The sequence below is a fragment of the Pinus tabuliformis genome, chromosome 7, assembly GCF_031772625.1.
Source record: "Pinus tabuliformis cultivar Carrire ecotype Pingquan chromosome 7, CPIR1, whole genome shotgun sequence".
In the NCBI taxonomy this organism is placed as follows: Eukaryota; Viridiplantae; Streptophyta; class Pinopsida; order Pinales; family Pinaceae; genus Pinus; species Pinus tabuliformis.
This window is the reverse complement of record NC_142293.1, coordinates 692,066,972-692,093,381: the sequence shown is the minus strand read 5'-3', so window position 1 is coordinate 692,093,381 and position 26,410 is coordinate 692,066,972. Positions and strand designations below refer to the sequence as shown.

General features: G+C 42.0%; 1 protein-coding gene across 6 annotated transcripts in view; it reads right to left on the bottom strand.

The window, feature by feature from the left end:
- Positions 1–26,410, bottom strand: part of LOC149249380 (uncharacterized) — a 257,420-nt gene that overhangs the window by 196,317 nt on the left and 34,693 nt on the right. For all 6 annotated transcript variants that reach the window (XM_089456227.1, XM_089456229.1, XM_089456228.1 and 3 more), the window contains 2 exons: positions 4,192–4,328; positions 3,995–4,064 (listed from right to left, as the gene is read on the bottom strand). In XM_089456227.1, coding sequence (XP_089312353.1) covers positions 3,995–4,064; positions 4,192–4,328 — 207 coding nt within the window. The remainder of the gene's footprint in view (positions 1–3,994; positions 4,065–4,191; positions 4,329–26,410) is intronic.

Here is a 26,410-nt window from a genome sequence, read left to right as displayed (position 1 = left end):
CATCTTCTGCTCTAAGTACATCTTCCACTGCTCGGAAGATCCTTGATATAGCGTCGACAATGCATCCCACATCTCCTTGGCAGTCCCTCTGCCAACAATGTGACAGACCACATGATCCTTCACTCTGTCGAGGATCATTCTCTTTGTCTTTGCCATCTCTCCCTTGTACTTTTTGAGCGGATCTAGATCCGCGGGTACAACTACCACACTGTCGACGTAGGTCTTGAGAAAATGTTCATCCAAAAGGCATGACATCCTTGCCTTCCAGATCACATAGTTGGATGCACCATCCAACCAATCCTGATCTCTCAACCCACTGGTTGCCATTTCTGCCACTCGAAAAATTCGAATGACCTCCTCTCTCCTGCTGCTGCTCAGCAAATGAGAATTTGAATTCCCTGGCTAGGAATTCTCTGAGGAAGAAATTCCCTCAAGTGTCTTTTCTTTCTTCTGATGTCTTTTTGCCTAGCAATTGCTTGCAGAAAACTGCGTCACACCAGGAACCCCTCTTCGTTGAAGCTTTTGCTACGCTGCTCCCTCTACCGCTGACAAATCTCGATCTGGAAATCCTACCTCTCTGTCGACTCACTCAAAGAGAGATTTACCACGAAAATCTTGCCCTCCTGGCCTAAACTGCGCACTCCCTCTGGGGATTTGATTTGTTGCCTATGCGACACTTCGACTTCCTTTATTCCTTCAGTGTTGGGCTCTTCCGACACTGCTTACTTGTTTAACCTAGCTCTAATACCATGTGAAAATTTGGAAGCCCAAATTTCTACTGCAACAACTGATTACGTTTCTTCTATTTGTTAATTACTGAACAAAATTATTTATTGTTTCCTATAGTAAACACCGAAACTAATACACTGCAGCCTTCACCATTTAAATAAAATGTGGAAACAAGAAACTGAACAAGAAAGAAATACACAACACATCTACACAGTTATTTTTGGACAAATGTCCCCGGAAAAACCCAATGCAGGAAAATCGGTGTTGTAGCTCTGAGGGTTTTATTATTATGTAGTAGTAATTCTGAATACAATCTCTGGATGCCTTGTCGGCTATCTAGTATAGAGAATATCACTGACAGAGAGATAAGTGAGATTACCTCACACTATCACTGGAAATCCTGGCTGATCCAGCCACTAAATGGCCAGCCCCTGGCTGCCTCTGTGCAGTCTCTACGCAATCACTGCGTAGGCCCTGCGTCACAGCTACTGGGGTCTGCGTCACTCCTCCTGGCTGATCGATTTTCCTCTGAGACTTCGACTTTTGCCCTCCCAGTCTCACACCCTGGCTTCTGGCTCTGGAAATCAATTCTCCAACAAATTTACGAATCCCCTCTAGGCTTTTGCGTTGCCTCTCCTTGGCCCTGCGTCAACCTCTCTGGCTCTGCACTGCCTCTGCTGGATCTCTCTCTGCCTTCTCTACTGAGTATTCCCGGATCAAGAGAAATCTCCAACCAGAACTATCCCTGCCCCTCACTGCAAAAGATCACTTCGAATTCTGTTCCTGACAGTTGTTGTGCTTCAGAAATTTGATCTTCTGATCTCAACTCGATGTGGTTTCCAAATGCGCATCAAGCCTCCTCTTATAGTCCTTCCGTTGAGAACCAATGGCCCATATTAGATTCTAATCAATGGCTCAGATCTTGATCCTCGTCTTCTTCTATAAGTTTCACCCACAGTTAGATTAATACCCTTTAATTATTTTAATTCCCTAAGTTTAGACTTAGGCCTCCATTAAAAATAATTAATTATTTTACTAAAACCATCTCCGGATGGAATTTCCCAAAACGATTTATGTGTATTGGAGAATGCATGTGTCTAAGCCTCCCTACAAATTTTGAGACTTAGAGCACATCCAATGCTACCAGAAATCAACACTTGTCACCAAAAGTTAGTTATTTTGCACATTATTTTATTCTAGGGGCTAATGTAGGCCTAATTAGCTAAATCGAACTCATTAGAAGTGTATAAATACAAGTGATGTGAATTCATTTTAGCATCATCACTTGGATTGGACTTGTATCTCTCTAGAGAACTTCGCTATCCTTCTTGGAGGACGAATTTTGGAGCATGGAATGAATTTTGATGTTTGGATTATTTTCTCTTGTCTTGGAGCTTCTTGATTGGCAAATTCTTGATGGTTGGATATACTCTTAATACATGTAAGTGCAATTTAATGTTATTTTCTCTTTCTATTTTTGTCACATACATTGTTGTTGGGATTTCACTATACTAGGGCTAATTTACTGCATCCATTTATGCAAAGTTGTGGAAATTCGGTTTCTAGATAGTGATGCTTCATGTATGGACCATGTATTATGAATGAATGTTCCTAGAGATGCTTCTTCATTAAAATTCATCTTGATAAGCCATCAATTTTGCAAAACGAAGTATAAAGCTACTTTTGTTGCTGCCTTAATGATATGCAAAGTTGTCTTTGAGGCCTCCTTGAGATAGAAAATTCAATATCCATAGTCACAATTACTCTTGTCTCCAAATCTCTCTAAAGGATTAGGCATTGGTCCACCATAGATGTGATCACCTTAAACTTATTTTCCTTCTCTCACGTTTTCTTTTCTAGGTCTAGCCCTCTAGGAATCCTAGGGCATCATTTTTCTTGTAATCCACCCACTGAAAAAAAATTGATCTCTTGGCATCCTTTGCACTGGGGTTTCTCCTAGGCACCCTCAAATTTTGAAGCAATTCTGACGATCGAATTGTGAGATACCTCAAGCCCTAGCCTCAAGATCAATCTTGCCCTTGGTTTCCTTAGGCTAAGGACCTCATTGGGATCCTCACATTGTCTTGCACTAAAAATTATTCCGTTGATCCCTTTCTCCCTCCGCAAAAGGTCAAGTATATCCTCAGTGGCTAACCCCTCCCCCCTTGACCTAACCCCGGGTCCACTTGGTCCCGTGTGGTCCCATACACTATTAAGAATAATCCTTCAAGGATCACTTGGAATCCAAGCTTTCACAAGAATTTCAAGGCTTAGGGACCTCCATTATAAGATATACCCTAAACCTAAACCTTGAAATTCACCTTCAGCCCTTCCTTGAGAGCTTACAACCTTGCCTTCCCAAAGCAAGCAAGCCATATATTTGAGCCTCTCTTGTGAATAGGCTTCCAGGATCACCCTTCACCCTATCACTGGTCCATCCATTTCGTGATCCTTATCATAACAGGTCTCCTCCCATTGATGAAAGTCCGTAAAGAGCAAAGAGCCTTAGCCAAGGTGACAGTGGGCTATTGCTCCATTGTTTCCCTTAGCCTAGTAGTAGTCCTTCAAGGATCCCCTTTTAGGACCCCTGCTAGTTTGAGCGGTAAGAAGGCCCAAACCTCCCTTGAGAACGGGGTAAGGTATTTACTATTATTGTTGGAGTTGCTACAATTGGCATTAAAATCAATTTTATTGAATCTAGCTGTGTTAAATCCAAAACAACTCAGCTTAGCATCATTTCCACAGTTTCTAGTTTCCCACAAGAGGACGGTAGCAAGCACGGAGTTTGGTTTTGTTGCTAATGCCATTTTCCCCTCTATTTTTTGAAGAGTAATTGCATAATGGTGTTTGCATAAACCAATGGGAATGTAAAGCAAAATTTCAGAGTCTTAGAGATGTTGAATGAAGAAAAGTTAGAGCACATTTTTTTTTCCACTTTACCTCACTATAGTGATATTATTTGTTAATTTTGACCTGGCAATACATACCAATTATTTTTTACCAAACATTACTGTTTTATAGATAGATCCACTTTGTCTTCATATTAGTGGCTTGAAATTCGGAACACCAAAAGTTCAGTATCCCCTTGAAACGATCAGAACTTCATCTCACATATCCATGCCTTAACATTAGTTTCTTGAAATTCAGAAGACGAAAAAAATAGAATTTCAAAACTTCATTTCTTAGAGATGAGAAACAATCATATTGTAATGATATAACATATTCAAAGTAACTAATAAATGAGACAAGAATGAACTGTACTTACTAATCTTGTCATAAGGACAAACTGGAAGACAACGGCCACAGCCATAGCAACGTTCACTAATTACTCCCCCCTTAACATACGAAAACAGTCACCTTAGCCAGCAAACCACAATGTTAAATATGAAACAACTAAGATGGAACATTTGCCAGTTGAAATAAAAATCTATGCTAGTGCAGCTTCCAAGCTTTGAGAAACACCTGAAACTTAGCAAGAGATGCAGCATTATAAGGCATGTCACTGTGAACAGTTGCACTTCCAAATTTTATGGCATCAGCAGGACAAACTTTTTCACATGGTCTTGAACAATCCACTGGACAATCTTCTGGATTGAATTCTGTAAAGGGCAAAATTTGTAGTGATTTGAATTAAACATAAAAAACAGATGTAAAGCAAGAAGAGGAAGAAGGGAAACAATGGCATAAGAGAACAAAACTTTTCCGTCTGTAACTCTAGTTTTTCAAGAGGTATAAGCTTACAAACATCCTAAACAGGAGATCACTAGTAGAAAATCAAAGAATAATCTAGTGACATGAGAGATTATAAATACTCAAAAAAATTGCATATAAAATAATCTGTGGGCCAAACCATAATTACAAAAATAATTCCACCAAATAAATTGAACATAATTCTTAGTAAGTTCATCCGTCAAACAAGAAATTGTGTCTAGTAATTATCCCTTCATAGGTCAGCTCAATATGCTGAAGTAGGTGCCACACGTAACTTGTACTACAGTGTATTAAGGTTGGCCCTATCCAAACTCTTATGCATCATAGTACTCTACTTATCTCGGCATATTTTTCTTACAGAAATGTCATTTTTTTATGCATGTAAGCCTGTCCCTTACCATAATCAAGATGCATAATATCAATTCTATCATGCAATAATTCTTCCAATTATGGTCATATTATTCGCCCCGCCCCTAGGAGACTCATTTTCCTAAATGAGACCAAATTCTCCTGCCAAATTGCTAAGTACCAGTAAAAGCAAAATCTCAAACCAAACCAAATCCAGGAAAAAGGACCAGTCATATAAAAGATGCATATAATATCCAAATTTTAAGGAAAAAATATATATTCATGTGCAACAATGTAAATCCAACCCAAAGACATTAAATATGCAAATTTTTCTCATGTATATAGCATGTAAGGGTGAACATAGCAAAATCCAACCAAGTGTAATACATATCTGAACCTGTTACAGCAAAATCTAGCACCTAGTGCACAAAGCCTCACTATGTGACCTAGACAATGTGCAACAAAAGGGAGTATCACCACTGTCACCTCAACAAATACTCCCCTCTCTTTAGTGAAGGGCACAATCCAACACAAGGGAGGCTTCCCTACTAGGGCTTAGGGATCAGGTAAGCCAAGGATCTTAAGCTAAATGCCCCCCAAGGATCTTATCACCTTAGGAATGACCTATACTAGAATGTGACCTCCAATGCTCCCAGGATGAAGGCAAGTTGTATACTCAAGTGCCAAGATGTATAATTGCAATGGAGCGATGGGTGAAAGGATGGCAAGCTTGTGGAAGCGATGGGATACTAGAAGAGCACAGTCAAGGGGAAAGAGAAACACATTTAGACCAGAAACTTTAGATGGCTGACACTAGGTTCCTTTTGTTGACATAAGGTGGCAAAAAGGGATATAACACTTAAAACAAGATGTTGGCCTCAAAAGGGATTGTCCGAGCCCTCCCAAAGCATCTCAAGTGATCTCCATCCTCATCTAGGCTCTGGAACAAGGCAATGCCCATCAAGTAGGTATAAGTCCAGCCTAGGGGCATCTTGGGTCCTCCGGGCACATCATCAATAAAGCTAATGTCCTGACTTCTCGGCTCAACGTTTCAGCATCTAGAGGTGTAGAAGGGACCATACAACCATATGGAGGCTCTTAAAGGGTCAACACTCATCTCTAGAGGGGCAACATAGGGGCTGCAATGTCATGCTCTCAAAGTTGGGCAAGACATCCTCTTCATTATGCTGGAAATGAATCAAGCCATCCCTCACGAGACATCCAATGTACCTATGATGAACCACCTAAAACATACCCTCAAGATCAAATGAGATCAATATCATTAGGGACAAAAACCATTAAAATATTATAGTGGACCATATTCAATGTTAGAGGCACAAAAATACTTCATACGCCTTCAATTGTCTTTCTAGTTGATGATTTGTAAGCAAGTTACCACACTCGTGTTAGGGATGATTGTGAAGTTATCCCTATTAGGTGTTTCCAAGCCCCAAAGGGGGGAGACGTTCCTAGGCAGTCCCAACTATCCATAGATGCATGTGATTAATGTGATCATGGAGTGGGAAATATTTCAAGGAAGATGCCACAACCATGGTACGCGTTGAATGAGGTCCAACATCTCAAGCATAATAATAATAAGAGGGAGAAATCATGGAGGCATAAGTTATCCATTTCCTCAGCTTGCTTTTTCCACCCCCTTTGGTGCACCTTTTACTTCAATGATTGTCTTTTCATTCTTGCATAGCTTGGGTGACCAACTTGCTTTATGATTTTCCAATACCCCTTAAAAATGTCATAGTTTATCGCTCATCGAGGCTAGAGCATTCATAAGTTCCTTTATTTAGATAGAGCATGAAATGATTAGGAACTAGGTGATGGCTAATGAGGGGAATAGAGATCATGATAGGCTTTTTCCCATGTGTTTATTATTCGTCCAGTGTAATGTTCCCTATAAATTGATGGGCAAATGGAGGATGAAGTAGCCTATCAATCCCCATAGGTTATAGTCTTGGATATAGAGGAAACCCCAAAACTTCCAATGTTTGGGCAATAGGGGGGCAAGTTATAGAGAAGCTAGGTCAAAAAGCCCAAAGTTGGGGGTTTTCATGAATCCCTCTTAATTAATTAAGGAGAAAAATCCCCTCAAGAAAATCTATAAATACAAGAGGGTTAGAATCATTTGAGCATCATTGGATTGGATCAATTTTATCTATGTTTTTCTTTGAGCCTGAGGCTCTGAGGGTTTTAAGACCCCATTTCTCTTTGACTAGTTTCCGTGGAGATGATCCCACCCTACCTAGTCACCTTTTTTTGTTCTAGCAAACAAGGAAAATTATCTTTTTGAAGGACAACAAATCATGTTGGGAAGGTTGAGGCAAGATATCTGATTTTCTCCTGAGGCTAGTCGAATCTGTACTGAGGCAGAAGGTCGAATTATCCTGAGGCAAAGGTAACGAGTTTCTGAGGTAGATGGCATCCTGAGACCAAGATAAATCTGTGACAGACTAGCGAGAGTTTCCTGAGCATAGAGGAGGTTCCCTTGAGCTTATACGAAGGTTAAATTCAATCAAAAACGAACCCTTCCTCAGGTCAGGTAAGGACGAATCAAAGCTTGTGATAGACCAACATTTTTTGAGACATTACAATAGCCCTGAGGCTAATTCAGAGGAGTTCAGGGAAATTTAGAAGCCAATTTAAGGTATATCCGGAAGCAGAGTTCGATCTAACCAACTCGTTGTCATCCTGAGTCAACTCGGATCCCGACTCTAAAGTTCTATCCATCTTGGTTAATTCCCCATAACAGAATTAGGGCTTCATCCTGAAGCCACTCAGATATCTCTTCTGATCAGAACCTACAAGGAATTGCAAGTTGTGGATCAGTATAATATATTTCAGGTCATTTGAATAATTGTTTGTTAGTCAAATTTTGTTGGATTTTGGAACTTAAACTGGAGTTGTTGCTAAATCCCTGGATTGATTGAATTATGATATTGTATTGAATGGAATATTGTTACATGTTGTTGGAAGAGTCGTACTGCAAATTGAAAATCATTTTGTTTATTCATGCATTGTATTACTTGAATGAATTAGTTTTACTAAACAAGCAAGGGAACTGTGTGAGAAACATTAGTTATTTAAGAAACCCTAGGGCAAAAATCTCCCTAAGATATTATAGTGGTGCCAGAGTTGTGCGTCTTGCCAGCCTGAGGGATTGCAATGGAATCTAGTTGTTGACCAGCACAATTTCTCACCAAAGTGATGACTTATCCCAAGGCGGTCATGAAGGATTGGAAGGAATTTTGGTTTAATCCTATCATTGATCTTCATAAGTATCGGCCATAAAACACGTCTTTGAGGAGGAGAAGGTGCTCCAAAGTCAATGTACATGGCTATACACTCCTGTAAATAAAAGAGATCAATTTCTTGAACATGATGATAAGAACGAGTAGCAGGAAGCAGGCATAAGGAAATGGAATGATTTTTGGGCTTGTTGGTGGAAAAATAGAGCAGGTGACACTGATGGTGAATCCAAGATAGAAAAAAAAGTACAAGAGAGGTCACATATTTAGCAGAGGAGGAAATCGATAAGACAAAATCTACCTAGCAGGAGATGTAATCAGCGAAAAAAGAGATGGTTTGGAACGGATGCTTAGGCCTTCAGAATGACTAACTTCTCTAAAACAGATACTAAAAGAGGAAGAACCTTCACAGGACATGTAGGAAGAGAAGCCCAAAATAAATCCAAAGAAATTGAATCCATTTCTCAAAGGCGGGGGTTCAGGTTACCCATAGGACAATGAAGATGAACAACAAAAGGCAAGACAAGAAAAGTTGTCACCACCACCTGATGTTGGTGATGGAGGTGCAAGTTGTTGGAGAAAGTAACTAGTTTCAGTCTTCATAATTTGTACCACTATGTATTCTATGTAAAAAAAGCAAAAGAAAAGAAAAAGAAAGTTTATTATTATTTTTCTAGACAAGCATGTTCTTCATCCTTTTAGGTTTTTGAGTCAAAGTCCTATTTGGACCAAATGTAAAAGAAAAAGAAAAAGAATATCTTAATTATGTAATTTTGGGACAGAAACCCCTCTAGATGCCAAGTCGACCTACATGTCAAGTCGGCCTTGCCCCAAAGGACATGTCTATTCGCACCCCTCTAAACTATATAAATAGAGGGAAGATGGAGCTCATTTGGATACACACACTTGGATGGTTTTGGTCTGAAATATCGCAGAAAGGGCAGAGAAGAAGTGGAGAGCCAAAATCTGAAAGAGAGGATATCTTCTTGCACAAGATTTGTCTTGGTTCATCTCTTGTTGTTGGTCTCTTGCTAATGAATCTGCTAGAAGGAAGGAAGATTTGACTTGGCATCTAGAGGTGGAAGTTTATGTGGTTATGGGTCTTGGATATCTCATTTGATCTGATTCTATAAGAAGAGAATTTTTTGGGTTTTCCCCTTGGAGGGGTTTTTCCCTAGCTTGGAGCCTATATCTTGTGTTCTATTGTTTTGTGTAATCTTCATGTTTTATGGTAATTGCTTGATGAAGAAAGAAAACATAATAATAAGAATGTTAACCGTCTCACAAGTAATTATCATGTAATGGAAATCTAATGATAAGATGTAAAACCTCCCGATTTCCAATACAAGTTGACGATTGAAAGTTTTGAAGCGAGCATAAGAACAGACAACTCGAGAAGGTTGGAAGCTTGATGAGGTAGTCCAAGAGCGATGGGCTTCACTGGCACAAATGATTGCATCTGTATCAACTACTAGAGCAACTTTTGGTCGTGCTCATTTGCATGCAATCAGAGACAGGAAAAGAGAACAGAAAGGTGAACATGGAAATGGAGGCCATGAAGGTACTTATAATGAAATACACAAGGATGATCAAAGGAGAAGGGATAACAACAGAGATTATTTGAGGGATGTTTCTGTTCATGAATCACACATGAAAGCACCTAAAATAAATGAATCCTTATCTTGGAGAAACAAGAAGAAAGGTAATGTTGTCCGTCCAGAAGATGTAGAGATTATCCGAACAGCAATATCTTGCCTAAATAAATTTTCAAATGATGGCAGTTTTCTTGAGAATATGAATAAACTGCAAAACAAAGACCGTGATATTTCCTCAACAGCAGTAGGTTTTGAGATGGAAAGAGGCTCTAGTGAAAGAGAAGGCTACAGTGATTGTTCACAGTCAGTCGATGCCAAGGATGAAATGCCTATACCAAATCCTCCTTCTTAGCATGATGCTAGAACACATGATTCTTATAAAGATGGGGTGAGTGTTGTTTATCGTGCATCAAATGTACAAGGCTTGACCACGAATCAATTGGCAGCAAAGGAAATGCAATTACGGTTGAAGGGAATGTTGGAAAATGTAACTAGGTTCGGTCTTCATTATTGTACTTGAGTCAAAATGTAATTTATTTGTCAAAAGAAAGTGAAAAGAATTTTATTATTAAATTGAATTGACTTATTAAAGCATGGGTTTCATGCTTGGATCAATTATAGGTTAAGCCTCCATTGATGCTTTAGGTTATTGTCAAAGTCATTTATTGTTCGACTCCTCCATCAAGCCATTTACTTATCAAAGATAGACTCTTCAAAGTCGGCCTCAAAAGAATTATTATCAAAATAACTCATGTCGTCTCAATTCAAAGACACATCTCTTCATGATACATGTCAGCTCATTTAGGACAGACGAACCACTATATATACCAGAATGGGATCTTCGCATTACATCAACTTAGAGCTCGCAATTTCAGAGATAAATTTCAGTGATCACAGAAAGGAAGTTTTGGTGCATCTCAAAAGAAGTTTTCGGTACTATCTCCGAGAAAATTTCGGTGTTGTTTACAGTGAGAAGTTCGGATCTCAATGAGGCATACTCTCGGTGCTATCACAGTTAGGGAATGTGGATTGGGGTTCAATCTACCACAGTTTGATGCTACCACATACTACAGTCTCAGTGCCAATATTGTCTTGATATAACTACAGTATGGTGGGCTTGGTGCCCTCACAAAAATGAAGTCTCTCATTGCTATTACAATGGTATGACCTCGTAGATATTGCAGTGAAGATGTCTCAGTGAAAAACTCAATGGCAAGTATTCAATGCTAACACAGTGAAAGGAAGAAGGGTGACTTGATGGAGGTAGTCTCAAGTCTAGATTGTAAGGGTCTTGGTCGTCTCATCTTTTGAATCTATTGAAGGAAGAATTTGTGACTAGGTTTTCCCCTCAAGGGGGTTTTTCCCTAACAGCGTGCCTATATCTTGTGTTCTCTTCTTTTGTTGTTTGGAATTAATCTTGATGATAAGAAAAGATAATTAAGAAATCTAATACTAATAATGAAAACATCACAAATTAATGTCATAATAAGGGAAATCATTTTAACTGTCAACTCCTTGGATTTCCCAACATGGTATCAAAGTTAAGGTCTAAGTCAAAGGCAGTTTAAAGAACACGTATACATCCTTGAAGCATTATCAGTTCTGTCAAGGTGACGACACAGTAATATTTCAGTGCTGCCACAAAGAGAAACTTTCGGTACTACAATGAGATAATTCGGTCTTTTCAAAGAATAGGTTCTAACAGAGTCTCTGCATTTCATTGATGGCACGGTCTCTACATCTCGATAAAGGCACAGTTTGATATTTTTTGAAGGGATTATAATAGTATTTCGGTGGAGACACAGTGTTTCAGCACAGTATTGTTTAAATAGGCACAGTATTTTGGTGATGGCACAAGGCACAATCTCAACACTTCTTTAAGGCATTAACATTTTGGATATAATTTCGCTATATATAACATAAATGACTTCGATGCTATGTTCAATACTCCCACGTTTCTATGACACCACTATAACACAGTCTAGATGCAATCTCTGTTTTGGATCAACTCCAGTGACAAGTTCAATATGAAGTTTGGTATTAGTCATAGTCATGTCATAAAAGAAAATTCAATGCTATGGTCATTGATATGTGCAAGGTCGAAACAAGTACATTCCTCCACTCGTTGAAGAAACAATGGACTGAGTTATCAAAAGTCTAAGAGTCGACTCAACATACTCTGAGTTTATAGAAGCCCTAACCAAACAACACTTGTCATGCATATATGAAACTGAAGGCAACAAAAGGAGGATTTGCTAAAAGCATTCCAAAGTCTGGCCTATGGAAAAAGAAATCAAGTAAGTACTGTCAAGATGCTCTTCCATCAAGCTATTAAATCAAAGGTACGTAAACACAAGGTATGTATATTTATAAGCTTTTAGATTTCTATTATCTCTAATGGTTCATATAATCCTTGTTTATAACTAGTCTAGGATTAGGAGTGTACTCTCTAGATAACATGTTAGAACCCTAATCCTCTCCCTCTAGAGTTTACATGTAATCTAGGATGTCAAGTAAAAAGTTCCTATTATTGATTGAAAGAATGAACAACTTATTATAGGATTTCATCCTCCACAATTATGTAGAAGATCTAACTTAAGAAATCAATTAAATCATGTCCTTGGTATCACATGTTCTACTTGAAAGTATGCATTACAAGTATAGAAGATCATGGCTTACACTTCCTATAAGGTTTGTCAAGAAACATCTCCAGGTATGTCTTAGACTATAAAATTCTCTTTATCTTATTTTGAAGTTTGCATTACATTACTAACATCATTATGTCTAGCTATCTTGAATCACAAAGATTCTTGTTTTGGGTGATTCATCACTTGATAAATCTACCCCACTCCTATTCTTAACTGATTTTATAGAACCCTAGACAAGTTCTCTGGAAAACCCTAACCTAAGGGTATGCTAATGTTAATGTCTGAAACCCTAAAACTGCTTAGGGATATTGAAATGTTATTTGAAGTTTTGTTAATGATGTCATGTTTGGGGTTTTGGTATGATCATGAAAACCCTAACTTGTTAGGGTTGAATGATGTTTGTCTGAGATCCCGAACCTTTGAAATTTTGGAATAGTAGGGTTTGCTTTGCTATGTTATGAAACCCTAGATATTTAGGGTTTGGTTGGGTCTATGAGCAAAACCCTTATTATGTATTTAGAGTCCTAGGAATGAAACCCTATGTATGTGTCTGTTTGGTTGAAACCCTAGACTGTTCTAGGTTGGGATATGTCTAACATATTAAATTTGCCTGACATATGATGTGTTGATGAATTCCTAGATATATGTGTTGACCTAAGTGTTAATGATCATGAGTCCTAGGGTTTGGAAACAAGCCCTAGTCAAAGTTTGATGGTCTAGGATGATGTTTGAAAAATGCAGGGACTTGTAGCTAAACCCTAATAGTAGTTAAATTTTTTAAGTATGTAGACAATCTGTGAATCTACATAGTGATTGTTGAGATTGTGTAAATGAGAAAAATCTAGGGTGAATATCAAACCCTAGTAGATGTTAGTCATGATGTTGATTAAGTTGTGTTTGTTTTTTATTATTGAAGCTCATCTATGAAATCTAGGATATGTATGGAATCTTAGTGAGGAGCCTAACGTATGTATTCTGAAAGTTGTTAGATTCATTGATTTGATTTGTTTCTAGGGTTTTTGTTAAAATTGGCAACTAGGGCCAAACTCCATGTGGGTATACTTGTTCATGGCAGCTGATATTTTTCTTGGATTCCTCTCTTCGAGAGGTGTAGGATTGATCAAAAGATCATCGGATTCCGACATGTATTCATTGAGATATGAATTTATTTGTGTTATGGGACAATTCGTCAAGGTCGGTCAGCAACCAAATTGCCCACACTTGTGCTCAACATTTTAGTATAAAAAGAGGTGGCTTGCTAGTCATTTGCACACACACTCTTCTTGTGATCTCTTCCTCTCCAATTTTTTGTTGGAATTTCTAAGTCTAACTGTTAGAAACCCTTCATGTAATTTTCTGATTTATTTTTGCCTACTTGTTCTAATTAATTGACAAGTTACCATGTAAATACTAAAAATAAATACAAGTACATGCTCAACACATTACAGATCATCAACTGAAGGAAACAAAACAAGCACACAAGTGACACCGTTGTTTTTGGACCAATGTCCCCGGAAAAACCCAATGCGGGAAAATCGGTGCAGCTATCTAAGGGTTTTATTATTATGCAGTTTCTAAATACAATCTGGGTGCCAAAACCGGCTCACCCAACAAAGAATAATCTCAGTAGTAGTACCTCTCTACTCGGAAGCAGATATTCCGGCTGAAACCCCGGATAAACACTCCGATAGCTCCTAGCTCCAATCTGCCCCACAAAAACCCCAGCGTCAGCCTCTAGGGACTGTGTCAGCCCTTTCTAGCCCATCATCTACCCAATGTCACTCTGGCTTGCCCTGTGTCAGCCCTTAGAGCCTCTGCGTCACCCACGCTGGCTCTCTAAGGCATTGCGCAGCTCCTGGTTGCCTCTGCGTGAACCTCTGGCTGGCTCTGCATCCCTCTCTCCCGGCTTCTGCGTTGATCCTCCTGGTACTATCTCTGCCTCTCTGCTTCTGTATTCACTGCCCCTCAGTTGCAACTCTGATCACTCTTTCAACTTCCTCAGCAAACCCTACCCCAGAAAATCGAAATCTTGATCAACTCGGTGTGTTCTCCAAGTGACCCTCAAGCCTCCTCTTATACTTTTCTCATTGACAATTCAACGGCCGAGATTAAGTCCCTAATCAACGGCTAAGATTAATTCTGGCTTGATCCATGACTTTTGGATCCTTCTAACACATTTTTATATTAATTCACATTAATATTTTATTTTCCCTAAGTTTAGACTTAGAGACTCCATTAAAAATATTAATTATTTTAATATCTCCCAAACTATTTAGAATCTACCCAAACTATTTCTGGGTATTGGAGATCTCATGTACCTTAGCCTCTCCACCAAGTTTCAAGGATAGAGCACATCCGATGCTACCCCAAATCAACACTCCCTCTTAGTGAGGACTATGCTCTAGTAATACTCCTAACTGAGCATCACCCTGATCATCCAGCATCAGTCCTTATGTTGATGCTAGGCCTACTACCCAACATCCTCTGAAGTTGTTGCATCATGTACTGCTACCCATGGCCCTGCCACTGCCACTGTTGCATCTATACAACCACTCCCTCTGCATCCGTGCTGCTACCCATGGCTCTACCACTGCCACTGCTGCATCTGCACTGCAATCCCTCTCATCATGCTGCATCGTGCTGCCCATAGCACTACCACTGCTAACAACTGCTCTGCAACTCAGTTACTGAGAAGTAAGTAACTGATCTCCCAACTCTGACATCTCTGTCAGGCTAGAGACACCCTCGATGTTGAAACTCCCTTTGTTGCTGACAAGTGCTCCCTCTCTAACCTCTGCGCTGCTGCCACAACTCTGTGCATCTCGCACTACTGCCTCACGTTGTCCTGGGACTCCTACACTCTAGCTCCCTCTCTCGCTTCATCCGCATCCGTCTCTACTGACATCCGCTAGTCCCGCTACTCCTCTTCGGGGCCCCCGTAGCAAGGTATAATCCAAGAGGTTGGGTACCTCGAGGATCCTGCCCCTCATCGCCAGTAGTCCATCTGACTATAGCTTGATGTCTCTCCACTTCTGCTCAAGTGGCCTGTGAGCACTCATGGCACAGTCATCATCTGTCTCCAATTCCTTCTCCGCCCTTGCTGGCGCAACCTTGGTCTCGGAAGCCTCTCCTTTACTCTTCTTCCTCGGACACTGGCTCCCCTAGTGATCCAGTTCCCCACAGTTGAAGCTTTTGACCTTGGAGAGGTCCTTCTTCTTCTGTTTCTCCTGCTTTCCCTCAGATGCTAGGGCAACATCCTCCTCCTCCTCCTTCTTGCCGCTGCTTCCCGCCTTGCTTAGCCTTCTGACCTCTTCTTGGCAAAGAGCCGCCCACATTTCCTCCCAATCTGGAAGGGTCGCCCTGCCTAGTATACTCTGGACAAACACCTCCCAGTCTTCTAAGACTGCGTTCAGGGCTGTTCTCACCATCAATTCTTGATCCGGCGTGGCCCCTATGGAAGTCAACTGATCCCGGATCTCCTTCAATCAACCGAGGAAGGTGTCGATCTGTTCTCCCTTCTGCATCTGGTATGTCCGCAACTGATTTTCTAGTAGCATCTTCCTTTGCACGGAAGTATGCTGATACAACTTCTTTAGGGCCTCCCACATCTCATTTGTCGTATTCTTCTCAGCAATGTGTGGTACTACATGGTCCTTGACCCCATCAAGGATGATGCTCTTGGCCCTCGCCATTGCATCCTCATACTTGTCGTTATCTGTTGGGTGAACTGGGACCGCTATTGTCCTCAAGGCGAATTACTTGAGACGGTTCCTGTCTAGAACGGATAAGATTCTGGCCTTCCAGACTACAAAGTTTGAGGCTCCGTCCAGTCTGTCCTGGTCTCTTACCCCGTTCACTGCCATCTCGCTGCTCCTTTACTTCCCCTCTGGAAGTTCTCGGTGTGACTCCCTCTGAACCTTGATTTCCCTCCTGGAAACCCCTCTGCCAATGTCAAGATGCCCCCACTCCGATCTTTAGTGCAGCTGCACAACTTATCCGGATTTCTTGGCGAGAAATCCTCAGTAGTAACTCCCTCCTCCTTGATCTTGCCTTGTTAGGCATTGTTCTGACTACAGTACCCCACCAGCTTCACTCTGCAACTTACCCACAGTGTCCTAAGCTCCAGCGAACTGAAGGTTAGAGCTTCTAGGCTTTGCGCAATCCCGACACCAGCAAAAATTCGCACCTCCTAGCCACAGGCGTCAATCCTTCCTGACTAAGAAATATGACTGGGCACTACGTAGGTCAAGTCTGCTCCCCTCTGCCACTGCGTTGATCCTCTTCCTGGCTCAAACTTGATGACGTAAGCATTGTGTCACCCCTTCCTTGCTGCTTCTCTACTAGGAACAGTGATCCAGGTGGATATTGGTGGCCACCTGCCAAGTCCACTTGGACCCCCACCATTATTTGTTTCAGCTTTTCAGTTTCCTTAATTGTAGCACAGTTTACTATTTTTAGTAGTTTTTCAGGTCCTAAACTTTCGAAGCCGTTTTGAGGCCCTAAACGACGATTTTTGGGAAAACTGGAAGAAGCATCGGTCCATGGATCGATGTTGCTCTTCCCAAAGTTGTAGTTCTCGAATAGGTCTTTATAACGAGATATTGTGCGCGTCAAACGGAGATCATATGCCAAAGTTACGACCCCGGGAAGTTGATGTTCCAATTTACCCAAACGAGGCCCACAGTTTGGTGTTTCATCTTCTAGGGTTAGGTTTTTGGATGTTTAGGGTTTTCCATTATTTCTCAACAATAAACAGGCCTTCGAGCCTCATTGTAACACAGTTCAAAGGCATGTAGCCACCACATCTCTTCTCAAAGATAAGCTACCATCGCCCTAACTAATTTATTTCCATTGCTGTCTGTAAGCATATTTCAGTATTTTACATTAATGAAATGAAGTATTATTTCCGCTGCATCTCTGTGTTTATGGTTATCTCTGTAATTTGTTGTGTTCATATTTAAATCCGGATCAGTGGTATCAGAGCAGTCTGCTTTTTTCTATGTTTTTCTTTGCATGTCCCCAACGAGGTCGGGATATAAGGAGTTAGGGCTTGAACTGGTCGAACCTTTGCAAGACCAGCCTCGCAAATCCCGACAGCCTCCCATGGCGGATGAAAAGAAAGACGAGGGGGCAGGAGATCCTATCAAAATCTTGCTCGAAGAATCCCTCGAGCGACAAAGGAACGCGATGATGGACAGCTTTGCCCAGATCCTTCAGCGGCTACCTAGGGGTGACGCATCGGCTTCCAACAGCTACTCTGGAAACGCCACACCGTTTAAGGTACAAGTTAATTTTGAAATCCCCATATTCGAGGGTCAGATAGACGTAGATGTCGTCGATAAATGGTTAAATCTGCTAGAGGGTTATTTTTCTGTTCATGATTTTCCAGTCGGGAAAAGATTATTTTCGCTCTTCTCAAAGCAGCCCCCCACGTCAAGGACTGGTGGGAAACCTACTGCGAGCAGAAGGATGAAAGTACAGGCTCACTATTTTCAGCCGCACCCACTTGGGATTCATTCTAGGATGCCATCAAGGAGCAGTACTACCCTGTCGGAAGCTACGAGGATCAATACATAAAATGGACCATGCTGCGGCAAGGAAGGGACCAAGACGTGCCAGAGTTTACCAATATTTTCCATACCCTTCGCACAAAGTTGGGTATCAAGGATTCGGAGCAGCATTTGGTACTCAAATATCGCAGCTGCCTGCACAAGTACATCCAGGAAGAAATAGAATTCCTGAACATCCCCTCGCTCGGCACAGCATACCGATATGCCGTCAAGGTCAAGCAAAAGTTTAAACAGAAGAAGCGAGACTTTGGATTTGTGAATCCGAAGCAAGGGAAAGGTGCCCCCAAACCGCAGAACAAAGGACAAAGCCAAGGCAAGGCGACCCAAGACAACCCGCCAAAGCTGCAAGCAAAGAACAGCACTGTGAAGCCGAAAAAGGACACAGGGAAGTGGTGTGAGTTCCATAAGAGCTCCACTCAAAACACAAGTGAGTGTCGGGCCAAGCAATCACTGGTGGCCGAGCTAAAGGTTTCAGAATCAGATGCATGTTCCGACTCTGAGTCAAAACCCGACAAGGGGAATGACAAAGGGAAGCAGATTATCGATGCGGAGCCCAACGCCACCGTTGCCACCACAAAGATCCAGAAGGAGGAACCCGAAGATCCAGAGGAGGAGGAGCATCTCTTCCACTCCCAGATGTGGGTAAAGGGCTCCCCGCTACAGTTCATTGTCGACAGCGGGAGCCAAAAGAACCTCATTTCGGCAGAGGTCGTGAAGCAGCTGGGCTTACCGACCACAGCACATCCACAACCGTACACCATCGGGTGGCTTCACCAAGGACGGGATCTTCGCGTGAGCCAGTAGTGTTGCCTTCCATACAACATCAAGCCCTTCACGGATGAGGTATTGTGTGACATTGCTCCCCTTGAAATTTGTGATGTATTATTAGGACAACCATACTTGTGGAAGCGACATGTTGTGTATGAATCAAGGCCCCGTGCTGTTATTGTTACTTTGGGAAATAAGTCGTACAAAATACCGGAGGTAGCACGGCCTACCGCCGTCTCTTTGATTACTGCAAAACAATGCAGTAAGCTCGTTTCCAAAACCAGGAAATTTGTTTTCCTAATGATACGCCCTCAAAGAAAGAAGAAGAAGGTGGCCACGACCTCCAGACAAGGCCCCTCCGCACGACAACTACAGATAGACAAGGTCGTGGAGGAGTACGAGGACATCTTCACCTCCCCCGCAGGGGTTCCTCTACACTGTCAGTTCAAGCACTCCATCGATCTGACCCCAGGTGCGTCGCTGCCCAATGGACCAATCTATCGGCACTCCGTTCTGGAGAATGATGAAATCAAGAGGTAGATTCAGGAGCTGCTGCAAAAAGGTCACATCCGTCCGAGTTCATCGCCCTGTGGGAGCCCGATTGTGTTGGTACAGAAGAAGGATGGGACTTGGAGACTCTGTATTGACTATCGGGCGCTAAACAAGATCATTGTCCATAATAGGTACCCGATCCCACGGATTGATGACCTCCTGGACCAACTGAAGGGGGTGAAATATTTAAGCAAGATTGATTTGAAGTCAAAATATCACCAAGTACCAATCGAACCCTCCGATGTGTGGAAGACTGCCTTCAAAGCGAAGGAGGGCCTTTTCGAATGGTTGGTTATGCCTTTCAGATTCACGAATGCTCCTGCAACCTTCATGAGGCTAATGGATGACATCTTGCGGCCATTCACAAACTCATTTGTAGTGGTATACCTGGATGAAATCTTGAGCCAGAGCTGGGAGGAGCACCTCCACCACATCCGACAGGTTCTGCAAACACTGCGCCAAACACAAGTTATGTGCCAATTTGGAGAAATGCACTTTTGGCATGACCCAGGTTCAGTATCTGGGATACATTATTGATGAACAAGGGGTGCATGTGGATCCAGCCAAGATCCAAGTCATTCGAGATTGGCCATCTCCAGCCACTCTGACAGAGCTCCGCATCTTTCTAGGTCTTGCCAACTTTTACCGCAGGTTCGTGTTAGGATTTTCTCATATCACTTGGCCCTTGAGTCAAGTCACCAAGGGAGGAGCAAAAGCAAAATTCTTTTGGTCTGAATCTCAACAGAAGGAATTCACAGAGTTGAAAGATCGCCTCTGCATGGCACCAATGCTCACATTACCAGACTTGCAACAACCATTTGAGGTCGAGACAAATGCCTCTGACTATGCTATTGGGGCATTGCTTATTCAACATGGGCATCCAGTGGCATATCACAATGAGACACTTTCAGACACAGTCCGGAAGTATCCCACTTATGACAAAGAGATGTATTCCATTGTGCAGGCCTGCCGACAATGGAAGCATTACATTTTGGGGAAGGAAACAGTCATCCACACAGACAACTGACCCCTGCAGTACAGACCCAAGGGAAATTGCAGAATGATCGCCATCAGAAGTGGTCCACATACCTGCAACAGTTCCATTTGAATATCAAGTATAAGAAGGGTAGCACCAATAATGTGGCAGATTGCCTCAGTCGACCATCGATCATGGCGTTAACCACTGTGCTCAACTCTTGTGAGCACGAGACTTCTAATTGGCCACTTCTCTACAAAAGCAACCCAGAATTCAGCGACACATACCAGACACTCTTGGAGGGTCAGCATGTTCCAAATTTTCACCTCCAGGAAGCCCTGTTATGCCACCTGGGTCACCTTTGTGTTCCTTCAAGCGAGCGTGCCAAGATGATTTGGGAAGCACATTATAGTCGGGCTGCTGGACATTTCGAGGTCGAGAAAACGGTGGCAGTACTGCAAAAATATTTCTATTGGCCGAATCTTCGACATGATGTCGGGAACTACATCAGATCATGCACTGCCTGCGCCATTGCCAAACCAACCATCAAGAAGCAATGCCTCTATACCCTGCTGCCAACCCCTATTCGACCTTGGGAATCCATCTCCGTGGATTACATGTCAGGGCTTTCTTCCACTAAGCATGGAAATGACTGTGTTTTTGTGGTCGTCGATAGGTTCTCGATGGCCATTATGGCTGCCTGCAAGAAGAATATCACAGCAGAAGCCACTGCTAAACTCTTCTTCGAACGAGTGTGGATACACTTTGGGATCCCACAGTCTATCATCTCAGATCGGAGCAGCAGGTTCCTCAATACATTTTGGTCCATTCTCTGGTCGATGCTCGACACCAAACTCACTTAAGTCCACAACCTTCCATCCTCAAACTGATGGCTAGACAGAGGTTGTCAACAGGATGATCGTACACATTATGCGCATGTACAACTCAAAGCATCCATGCACATGGGATGAGAGCCTCCCATATGTTCAGCACAGCTACAACCGGGCTCGCCACAGCTCGACTGGCCACAGCCCTTTTCAGGTGGACTTAAGATTCCAGCCATTATGTCCCATTGATGTGGCCATGCCATTTGCAGCTACTCACGCAAATTTGGCTCATGTCCAGTCTGAAATAGATAAGGCAAACAGCTTCATTGAACACATCCAACATATTCGCCAGCAGGTCCATGACATTCTGGAGAAATCAAATGCCAAGTACAAGCAGCGACATGATCAACATCGGGTGCCACACAAGTTTCAGGTGGGCGACAAAGTCTGGTTGCATTTGCAAAAGGAACACCTTACCGGAGCCTATCGGAAACTCAGACCACTCCGATATGGTCCTTACACCATTACCAAGGCTGTGGGAGACAATGCATTTGAGCTCAGCATTCCCCCATTCCTTGGCCTGCACCCAGTGTTCAATGTGGACCACCTTCGACCATACTTTCCACCATTACTAGACACATCCGACATTGCAAAACAACTCACACCCACAGAGTTAAATCCAGATTGCATGGAACAAGCTGCAACTGATCGGATCATGGACACACAAATCAAGCACACTCACCAGCAGAATATCCAACTATATCGAGTTGTCAAAGCAGGCCAACTCCTTCACCAGGGCAAGTGGCTCACCAGGGACCAAGTTCAACAGAAGTTTCCTCATCTCATGGAGGAACTCAACGCAATGGGGACCATTGCTTCCTAAGGGGGGAGGAATGATCCAGGTGGATATTGGTGGCCACCTGCCAAGTCCACTTGGACCCCCACCATTGTTTGTTTCAGCTTTTCAGTTTCCTTAATTGTAGCACAGTTTACTATTTTTAGTAGTTTTTCGGGTCCTAAACTTCCGAAGCCGTTTTGAGGCCCTAAACGACGTTTTTTGGGAAAACTAGGAGCAACATGGGTCCATGGACCGATGTTGCTCTTCCCAAAGTTGTAGTTCTCGGATATATCTTTCTAACGAGATATTGTGCGCGTCAAACGGAGATCATATGCCAAAGTTACGACCCCGGGAAGTTGATGTACCAATTTACCCAAACGAGGCCCACAGTTTGGCGTTTCATCTTCTAGGGTTAGGTTTTTGGATGTTTAGGGTTTTCCATTGTTTCTCAACAATAAATAGGCCTTCGAGCCTCATTGTAACACAGTTCAGAGGCATGTAGCCGCCACATCTCTTCTTAGAGATAAGCTATCATCGCCCTAGCTGGTTTATTTCCATTGTTGTTTGTAAGCATATTTCAGTATTTTACATTAATGAAATGAAGTATTATTTCCACTGCATCTTTGTGTTTATGGTTATCTCTGTAATTTGTTGCATTCTTGTTTAAATCCAGATCAAACAGCTTTTGTCACTAGGGACAGCTGCCTTTTGTGTTGTTGCTCTGCTCGTCTGATGTCCTCAGTTCTCCTGTGATCTGCAACCACGCTCTGATAACATGTTGGAATTTCTAAGTCTAACTGTTAGAAACCCTTCATGTACTTTTCAGATTTATTTCTTCCTACTTGTTTTGATTAATTAACAAGTTATTTACCATGTAAATACTAAAAATAAATACAAGTACATTCTCAACACATTACAGATCATCAACTGAAGGAAACAAAACAAGCACACAAGTGACATTGTTGTTTTTGGACCAATGTCCCCAGAAAAACCCAATGCGGGAAAACCAGTGCAACTATCTAAGGGTTTTATTATTATGCAGTTTTTGAATACAATCTAGGTGCCAAAACTGGCTCACCCAACAAAGAATAATCTCAGCAGTAGTACCTCTCTACTCGGAAGCAGATATTCTAGCTGAAACCCCGGATAAACACTCTGACAACTCCCAACTCCAATCTGCCCCACGAAAACCCGAGCATTAGCCTCTAGGGACTGCGTCAGGCCTTTCTGGCCTACGTCAGCCTCTGGAGGCCCTGCGTCAACCCTTAGAGCCTCTACGTCACCCACGCTGACTCTCTAAGGCACTGCACAGCTCCTGGTTGCCTCTGCGTGAGCCCTGGCTGCCTCTACGTGAACCTCTAGCTGGCTCTACGTCCCTCTCCCGGTTTTTGCACTGGTCCTCCTGATACTATCTCTGCCTCTCTGCTTCTATATTCACTGCCCCTTAGCTACAACTCTGATCACTCTTTCGACTTCCTCAGCAAACCCTACCCCAGAAAATCGAAATCTTGATCAACTCGATGTGTTCTCCAAGTGACCCTCAAGCCTCCTCTTATACTTTTCTCGTTGACAATTCAACGGCCGAGATTAAGTCCCTAATCAATGGCTAAGATTAATTATGGATTGATCCATGACTTTAGACACTTCTAATACAGTGTTATATTAATTCACATTAATATTTTATTTTCCTTAAGTTTAGACTTAGGGACTCCATTAAAAATATTAATTATTTTGATATCTCCCAAACTGTTTAGAAGCTACCCAAACCATTTCTGGGTATTGGAGATCTCATGAGCCTTAGCCTCTCCACCAAGTTTCGAGGCTAGAGCACATCCGATGCTACCCCAAATCAACATTGTTTTTGGGTTTTGGTCGGAGGAGAGATCCTAAGAGACAATGTTGCCCTAATGGAGAAGGCTCTATGCTATCATGGAGAAGGCTAAACGCTAGTATGAAGCAAGCCCTAACCACTGGCCTAATGATGCCCTAAACACAGTCATGAAGGCAGAATTCCCTAGCCGTAGGTTTAAAGGGAGTTAAGGAGATGCCCTAGACCTAGTTGTTGTCATGGGTAAGAAGAAGCTACGTTGCATAATGAAGCTGCCCTAATACGCTGTCATGGTGAAGCTGCCCTAAACGCAGTCATGGTGAAGTTGTCCTAAACACAGTCATGGTGAAGACCTAAACACTGTCCCTAAAAGAGATCCCTCATACGTTGTTCTAGGCCGCAGTTTGAGGAGGGTTTTTCATGTGCCCTAACTGCTGTGAAGTGCAAGCCCTAACCGCAATCTTATGTGTCATGTTGGTGCCCTAGACGCAGTCCATGGAAGGAACTTATCTGCAGTTAAGGAGGACTGTTAGAGGCAGTTTAGGAGGACTGTTGGAGGCAGTTTAGGAGGGCTGTTAGAGGCAGTTAAGGAGGATTGTTAGAGGACTTGGTTGTTGTCATAGAGAAGCTCTCCACTGCCTGAATATGAAGCCTAAACAACCATAGCCTAGCTGCTTTGCTAGGCTGCAAGCCATAGCAAGCAGCTAAGGCTGATAAGTGTAAATAGGTTGCAGCATATTGGATGCTTTATGTACAACATAATGATTACAGCAAGCATGGATGAGTGTATGTTTAGGTGCAACACAATGGACAGTATGGTGCAGCACATGCATGGTTGTATTGTCAACATCAACATGGTTGTATTGACAATATGTTTAGATGCAGCATACTTGGATGAATGCAGCATGATAAATGCAGTGACTGGTGTGGGCAGCATGGATGCAGTACAGTGCTGCACAATGGTACAGCATGGTGATGATGGGCATGTAGATATAGCAGCAACACGATGCATTGCAACAGCTTGTTGATGATGAGTACAACATGATGATGTGGTACTGCTCAGTGACGGGTGCAACATGATGATGTGGCACTGCTCAGTGACGGGTGCAACATGATGATGAGGTGCAACACAGTGATGGGTGTTGCATGGTGATGGAGTCACTTTGGAGGATCAGTTGAAGCAGTATGCCTTCACCTAAGATCAAATCAACTGCCTCATGTGCCATCTTCTTAGAGAAGATCTCTGCTCTTATTTAGATAAGTCAAAATGTTGACTTCTGATGTATATGTACTATCTCTCTCTCTGCTGAACTATTGAAGAACATATAGGAAGAATTGATCAAGGATTTCCCCACAGTGGGGTTTGTCCCTGGCTGGCACCACATCTTATGTCCTCTTGTCTTGGCTTGTCGTCTGCAATTTATGTTTATGTTCTATCTGCACTTTACTATCATGGTAAATGTGATTGCTAATCTGGAATTGATATTGAGCTAATATGGAAAATTGAAGTAAATTTGTTGTCAACATAGAACATACCTAAAATTAACAGTTTTCTATATGAGGGAACTTGTCATTGAAAGAATATTGAATCCCTAGATATAATGAGCTTGATATCTTGTTGAGTTGTCGATGTGATTTAGGGTTTGTAACAAAACTCGGGCAAGAAGTTGAAGTATTGAAGTATAGTCTCTTGTTGATTATGTTTGTAAATGCTTCCGCTATTTTAAGTTTTTGATATGGCTAACTTCATGCTTCTATTTTGGTTGTACTTGCTATCTACGTTGTGCAGGTACGTCATCTTCAAGTTGGTGAAGATGATCATAAATTAAAGATGATAAGCATGATATATGAATGACTCTGATAAGAAGGATGGAAGCCATGAAAGATTCTCCAATGTCGTAAATAATAAGTAGAACTCCCTAGGTTAAGAGGGAGTCTAGATGAAATCTCCTTAGGTTAAGAGGGAGCCAGGATGAAATCTCCCTAGGTTAAGAGGATGGTTGAGAATATTCCTTGTATAGGAATGATTATATCCTCTCTGTTTAATAGGGAGTGACATATATGATTCTCTGCTTCATGTGTCATGCACTAGACCAAGACTAACAGTCATAAGTTTTAGTGAAGGCCATGAGTGGGAGAAGGAAATTGGAGAATGTATTTTGAGGTGCTGCTGAAAGAAGGAAAGCAAGATCCGATTGAAGAATATGTTGTTGCATATGAGGTAGGAAAGAAAAATGTATGATTGAGGAATCTTCTGTCAAAGATTTGGTTGATATTCTTACTATGGAAAGTTGAGAAGCAACATCAAGTTGTTTGGAACACCACGGAGGTTTCTATTTGATTATGTACATATGAAAGTATTATTGATTGGGGTTGCGTTTGTAATATGTATAGGTGAACCTCTTGAAAGTTTTGATAGCATGCTGGTTACCAATCAGTTGATTGGGAGAGATTAGTTATCCTTGATTTGTTGGATCAAGGGGTGTTGAGGCTTTGCGAGTGAAGCATTTCCTCGGAGGACATCTGGCCGGCACTTTGTGTTGATGTCTAAGCCCTGAAGTTGGAAAGGTGGCGTTGGTCATTGAGCTCTGACACGCACTTGGATTTCTGGGTTGATGGTTAGCAAGTAACCCTGATGGTACCTAGAGAGGCTGAAAGCTTGAGTCCATCTTATTCCCACCCGGATAGATTGCCCTGGTCAAGAATATAGCCCATGGGATTGTGGTACCTAAACTTCTTCATAGATGATGGGTCGATATC